General features: G+C 49.5%; 1 protein-coding gene across 1 annotated transcript; it reads right to left on the bottom strand.

Annotated features, from left to right (window-relative positions):
* Positions 1 to 2089: 2089 nt before the first annotated feature.
* Positions 2090 to 3153, bottom strand: LOC126982822 (uncharacterized protein K02A2.6-like). Its single transcript, XM_050835096.1, has 3 exons — positions 3139 to 3153; positions 2623 to 2850; positions 2090 to 2242 (listed from the first exon to the last, which is right to left on the bottom strand). The coding sequence occupies exons 1-3, from the start codon at positions 3151 to 3153 to the stop codon at positions 2090 to 2092; spliced, it is 396 nt and encodes a 131-aa protein (XP_050691053.1).
* Between the last annotated feature and the right edge of the window lie 3899 nt (positions 3154 to 7052).

The raw sequence follows: 7052 nt of genomic DNA, 5'->3' as shown, positions 1-7052 counted from the left end.
AATCTCTGTTGATCTTTCCGTCCGTCTCTTTTTTTTTTTTTCTTCTCATTTTTGCCTCCGTCCCCCCTTCCCGGTTTGTAAGTTTTTTCTACAAATATTTTCATCTTGGGTGACGGAACATAATTTTGGGGTCTTGAGAGGGTTGTCTCGGGGGAGGTGAATGTGTAAGACTGACGCATTCACCTCCCCCGAAACAACCCTCTCAGGACCACAAAATTATGTTCCGTCACCCAAGATGAAAATGCTGTAACTGTAAGTAATAATAATAATAATAATAATAATAATAATAATAATAATAATAATAATGATAATGATAACTATAATGAACGAATTATCTCGCAGTGTCAGCCATTGTACAGAGAATAAAAGTTACTCAATTAAAATAAGAAAACAATGAAATGAGGGGGCCGGCTGTGGTTTGAGTGAGTCGTCCTCGGGGAAGTAGTAGTGTTGGAGTGTTCGGGTCTCTATAGGGCACCAGTCCCAGGCCTGGCTGGAGAGGCACAGGACAGGAGTGGTCGTTGACCACTACCCTCATTGTGGCCAATCTTCCCTCAGCCTTCCTTTGCTCCCTTAGTTTGCCGTCACTAGCCTCTCCGTGGTGAAGTATTTAGCGTGCCTTGCTACGAATCCGCGGACCCGGGCTCGCATCCCAGCCCGGGCAGTGGGCACGTAGCTCACCCGACTGTTCATCCTCCCTTTTGCATTGGGCGACAGATTAGTACCTGGGGAAACCCGAGGAAAGTAAATTAAGGTAACACGGATGTCACACTGGCCCTGTATCCCGGGGTAATAGGTTCTTGCCTACCACAAGCTCAACGGCTAATACGACGGAGATGAGCACCGAGGCCACGCGCAGCCATAGCGTATATACCCTTAACTTCACGTTTAGCTGCCACAACTTGCACTCCCCTTACTCTCCCTCACTCACTCCCCAACCCTCTTGTCTTCCTTCCCTGCCTCCTCATCCCTTGCAAAACCCTCTCTCCCAGAAAATAGGTATGTATGTATTTCCAGCTCTTTCCTTGCTTCCTATCTGTGGCATTCCCCTCTCTCTAAATCTTCCGATCCTCTGTGTTTTTCCCTTCTTTTCCATTTTTTTTATTTCTTTCCCTGCTCTCTTTTTCTCTGTAGAATCATAAGGTTTATTTCGATTCCTCCTACCTGCATTTCCTCGTTTTCTCCCTACTTAATGATATTTACCATCTCTTATCTCACTGAAAATGTTTGCTCATTTATCCTGAAACCTTTCCTCTCCTCCTGCATTTATGTATTTTGTGTTCCTTCCCAACTTTCTCGTTTTTCGTCATTCTCTCCTCCTCCTCTTGTTGTATTCCTCCCCTCTCTCCAGCTTTCAACTCTCACACGAGCCCAAAATTCAACTGCCTTCCCTTTCTCTTCCCCCCAAGCAATTTCAAGTTTTCCCCCGCATTCTTTATTCTCCATTCCTTACTCCATTTTTCCCATTCATATACACAAACATCTACGTTGTTCCTCATTCCCCTCACTTCTTTTTCCTTTTCTTTTTCCGGTTTTGCTTCTCCTTTCTTCATACCTGTTCTCCTCTCAACTTTCTTCATACCTCTTCTCCTTTCCCCTATCATCTCCCTTCTCCTTCTCCTCTTCTTCCCATCCTGTTTGTTTCTTTTTACCCCACTATTTTGTTATCCTCCTCCTCCTCCAATAGGTTGATTTATATAGTGAAATGATTATATGAAAATAGTAACTTTTTCATATAGATATTTTAAAACTGTTTTAATACAAGATAGTCAACATATTGAAGTGTTAATATATTGTTTAGTTGCTATCTCATGGCAGGGTGGCAGGGTAGATAAACGAAGAGAGGAGGTGCGGTTCGACTTGTTAATGTAGTGGCAGGATACAGTCTGATTTACCAAGCATTGGTAGGAAAGATGTGAACTCTTAATGCAATCAAGGAATGAACCAATGAACCAACGAAACCGTTTCACTTAGTGTCACGCTTCATTCAAGTGTCTCGCTCACAGCTCATTCATACACATCCAACAATCGGCCGCACATACACGCCTCACGTAAACACCACACCTTCCCTCAAGACGTCAGGGATGCTTCAGGAGTCCCTGTCGTCTGAAGATGCGTCGCCATCGTACGTCTGTGAGTCCCATCGCACCGTCAGGCGCTGAGGCTCCCGTTGCTGTCGTGCAGAGCGACGCAGGGGCGCGGGAATGTTGTCCTTGTCAGGAGGCGCTGCTAAAGGCCTTCGCTAGTCCCCGGCGCCAGACGCCTCCACATGATGCTGACTGCCTGGAGTGATGCTCGCCGGCACCATGGGGCGATGACGGCGGAGAAACTTGCGATTCCTCCAGAGAGTCCGACCGCTCCCCATCTTCACCAGATAGTCTCTCCGTTTCCCGACGCCGACTATTACGCCCATCCGATCCCACCGTCCTGAGACATGGTCCTGCATGTCCACGGACGATCCGATGCGCAGCACGGGAAGTGTACGAGCCGTCGCGTCGTGGCGCTCCTTGTCCTGCTGACGCAGACTTTGGCGTCACACACATCCGCTGCATGTTGCCTTTCGGGCGCGAATGATCGGTGGTGTGTTGGTACGGTTGACCGTAGTGGGTGGCCGAACAGGACCTGGGCAGGAGACCTTCCATTTGCACGCGGTGTGTTCCTCAGCTCCAGCAGGCCGCGTGCGAAGTCGTCACAGTTCAGTCTACCGTCCATGATAGTGGTGGAGATTAGCTTCTTGACGATCTTCACAGCAGCCTCTGGGTGCCCGTTGGTCCTTGGGTTATATGGAGAGGTAACCCGGTGCTCCACCCCCCAGCGGGCCAGGAAGCGGCGGAGGGTGGAATAGGTGAACTGTTCGTATAACAACAGATACACCAGTATCTGCAAAAACAGAACGTAAGAAACATACTAATTGAACAGCAGATGCTGGTATGGAGCAGGAACACACGTATGGCCACCCGGAGAGGCGGTCGACGTAAACGAGGCTATGTGGAAGTAGTCTGCAGACACTGATTCGAAGACGCGACTTGGCGGATCGTCATCTTGCCATAATGGCTCGTTCTGATGGCTAGGCAAGAGTGATCGGCACATGGAACAGGAAACTATGTTTGTGATATCACTGTCGATCCCTGGCCACACCCTGGTGTCCGTCATGCAGCCTCTCAAGCGTCTCGCGTCGCAGGCTATGAGGAATCAGGAGACGCGCACCGTATACAATTAGGTCATCATCCACAGCAAGCATGCTACGCACACCCCAGTAAGGTAGCAACATACATTCCAAGTCTTTACGATGCTCTGGGAACCCTGTGATGATGACGTCACGCAAGGCGGCGTATTCAGAGTCACGGGAGGCAGCGGCACGCACCTTCGCTAGTGTCTGGTCTTGGAGAGGTGCAAGCTGCGTTCCTTCCTCCGGCGCGTAGTGCAGCCTCCACAGTAGCATGTAGAGGGTCCTCCTCTGCACCCACGTCGTCGTTCTCTGTTGATGGGTCTTGAATCGGGGCACGAGCGAGAGCATCAGGGAAAAGGTGAGACTTACCGCTCTGCCAGCGGGCAGTGAAGCTGTAAGTGCACAGCTTCATACGCATACGCTGCAGTCTTGGATTCACGATTTCGCTGAGGAGCTTGCTGTTGAGAATAAACACTAGGGGACGATGAGGCAGACCGGTAAGGTAAGTGCCACACTTCTGGACGCCCCACACGACGGCGGCTAACTCCATCTCCACGACGGCGTATCTTGACTCAGCGTCCGTGAGGAACTTTGATCCGCACTGTGTGAGTCTCCAGTCATCTCCGTGGCGCTGCCTTAAGACGAACCCTAGACCATGCATTATGGAAGCGTCCGTTTCTAGTCTGGTAGGTAATGCTGGATCAAAGTGTGCCAAGCCAGGCGGGGACACCACTACATTTTTTACATCCTCAAAAGCAGCTTCGTGTTGAGATGTCCACCACCAAACGTTGCGAGGCTTGAGAAAGTCTCTCAGGGGTTGCGCGGCAGCGGCAAGAGCAGGAGAAAAGCCTCCAAGTTGGTTTGCAAGCCCCAAGAAGGAACGGAGGTCGGTGATGTTCTGTGGAAGAGGAAAGCTTGAGATAGCTCTCACCTTACCGTCCACTGTGTATCCTTGCCAGGAGATACAGTAGCCGCAGTAGTCTACCTCTGGTGCAGCAAAGTTGAACTTCTCAGCGTTCAGAGTTATGCCGAACTTGTCGCGCCGCTGTAGTAGAGAAATGACATGGGTTAGATGCTCTCTGTAAGAATCATAATTTTTTTTTACAACAAAGGAGACAGCTCAAAGGCACAAAAAAATGAAACAATAATTAAAAAAAAAAACCCGCTACTCGCTGCATCTAAAAAAAAAAAAGAATCAAAAGAGTTGGCCGAAAGAGAGGTCAATTTCGGGAGGAGAGGTGTCCTGATACTCTCCTTTTGAAAGAGTTCAAGTCGTCGGCAGGAGGAAATACTGATGAAGGAAGATTGTTTCAGAGTTTACCAGCGTGAGGGATGAAAGAGTGAAGATGCTGCTTAACTCTTGCATAAGGGGTTTGGGCAGTATATGGATGAGCATGAGTAGAAAGTCGTGTGCAGAGGGGCCGAGGGAGGGGGAGAGGCATGCAGTTAGCAAGTTCAGAAGAGCAGTCAGCGTGAAAATAGCGAAAGAAGATAGAAAGAGAGGCAACATCGCGACGGAATTTAAGAGGTAGAAGACTATCAGTATAGGAGGAGTGGAGCTGATGAGACGAAGAGCCTTAGACTCCACTCTGTCCAGAAGAGCTGTGTGAGTAGAGCCCCCCCACACGTGACATGCATACTCCATACGAGGGCGGACAAGGCCCCTGTATATGGATAGCAACTGTGCGGGGGAGAAGAACTGGCGGAGACGATACAGAACGCCCAACCTCGAGGAAGCTGATTTAGCGAGAGAGGAGATATGAAGTTTCCAGTTGAGATTTTGAGTTAAGGATAGACCGAGGATATTTAGTGTTGAAGAAGGTGACAGCTGAGTGTTGTCGAAGAAGAGGGGATAGGTGTTTGAAAGATTGCATCGAGTTGATAGGTGGATAAATTGAGTTTTTGAGGCATTGAAGGACACAAGGTTCCTTCTATCCCAATCGGAAATGATAGCAAGATCTGAGGTTAAGTGTTCTGCAGCCTCCAGTCTGGAGTCGTGTACTTCCTGTTGAGATGGCATTCTATTGAAAGAAGTTGAATAATGCAGAGTGGAGTCGTCGGCGTATGAGTGGACAGGACAGTTTGTTATGGAAAGAAGATCATTGATGAATAGCAGGAAGAGAGTGGGTGATAGGACAGAGCCGTGTGGAACACCACTGTTGATAGGTTTAGGGGAAGAACAGTGACCGTCTACCACCGCAGAGATAGAACGGCCGGAAAGGAAACTGGAGATAAAGGAACAGAGAGAGGGATAGAATCCGAAAGAGGGCAGTTTAGAAAGCAAAGACTTGTGCCAGACTCTATCGAAGGCTTTCGGTATGTCTAGCGCAACTGAGAAAGTTTCACCGAAACGGCTAAGAGAGGATGACCAAGAGTCAGTTAAGAGAGCAAGAAGATTGCAGGTAGAACGTCCCTTGCGGAGCCCATACTGGCGATCAGATAGAAGGTTAGAAGTGGAAAGGTGCTTTTGAATCTTCCTGTTGAGGATTGATTGAAAAGCTTTAGATAGACAGGAAAGTAAAGCTATAGGGCGGTAGTTTGAGGGATTGGAACGGTCACCCTTCTTAGTATGCTAAGATGTCATCAACAATTTTCAACGCGCGCTGCACATCTCCTACAGCCTGGTCTCCTCAGCGGTTATATTCCTCCCCGGAAGAAACAAGGCCCATGACTGCCCGCTTGAATTTGTAATGTCCCCACGGAGTGATGAAGCAGGTAAGGTCCTGGTCTTCTTCCGCAATGCTGATCTGAAAATACCCCATCTTGGCGTCAATGGTCGTAAACCATCTGGCTCCTGAACCCATGGCTTCTATGGCGTCATGAGGCGAGCGAACGGGGTATGTGGGTCGTTTGACGAATTTGTTGAGCCTTGTTAGGTCAACACACAACCTTACCCCTGATGGCTTCTTGGAGACTGGAACGATGGGTTGGCACCATGCCGTTGGGTAGTCAACCTCTGCAATGACGTCCTTAGCCAACACGTAATCCAGTTGTTTCTTTATGTTCTCACGCCAGTTGTATGGTATTGTCCGAGCAGCAGGTACCGCAAAGGGTCGAGCGTCGTCTGTGAGTTGTATCCGCATGGGCCCTCCATATATCTCCCTGAGAGTTTCTGATCCGCCAAACACTCTAGGGAAAGCGGTGATTACCCCTGCTTTGTGTTCTGTCCGCTCGGCAGGGGTGGGTTCACGAGCATGTGGTCACCGAGGAATAACAGCTGGCGGACGACCAAGTGAGCCTGGAGTGTCGGTGGGTGACCCCGTGGACCCTTTTCTTGCCAATGGAGCTCCTGGTTCGCAGCTGACTGCTTGGATCTGTGTGGGAAAGTTCTCAGGCAGGATCCCCAAGGCAACAGAGTCAAACCAACTCAATAATGCACCTCTTACCTCCTTGACGACAGAAACGGTGGTAGTGGTGCGCTTGTTTCCCAGCTCAAGGTCGGCGGAGAAAGATCCGAGGCATGTCAATGGTTGTTGCCCTGCAGCCCGAAGATTCATGTCGCCGGAAGGTCGTAGCATGTGTTTGTGTGTGCCCAGGGAGTCTGCAATGTGTTCCCCCAGCACTGTCGTCTCTGCACCGGAGTCTGGAGTCCACTCGACAGCAGTACTCCCAGCAGGGTGGGTCGTGGGAACCAGAACCGTTGAGGTAAACATCTGCTAATAGCTGGTGCACTTTTTTCTGAGACGTTTCTGACTTCTGCTTTCTTTCCTTCCTCGCTTCGGCTTGAGGGACTGACCAGCACACTGTTGCAAAGTGCTCCTTACCGCAATGGAAACACACTTCACCCAACGCTTTACACAACTTCAGGTCACTGTGTAGAGTTTTCCCACATCTGAAGCACCGTCCAGGTTTGGCTTCGAAGCTTCGAGACCGGCAGTCACGG

This window comes from Eriocheir sinensis, chromosome 52 (genome assembly GCF_024679095.1).
Source record: "Eriocheir sinensis breed Jianghai 21 chromosome 52, ASM2467909v1, whole genome shotgun sequence".
Taxonomy (NCBI): Eukaryota; Metazoa; Arthropoda; class Malacostraca; order Decapoda; family Varunidae; genus Eriocheir; species Eriocheir sinensis.
Note: the sequence above shows the minus strand (reverse complement) of the source record. Positions and strands in the feature narration are given on the sequence as shown.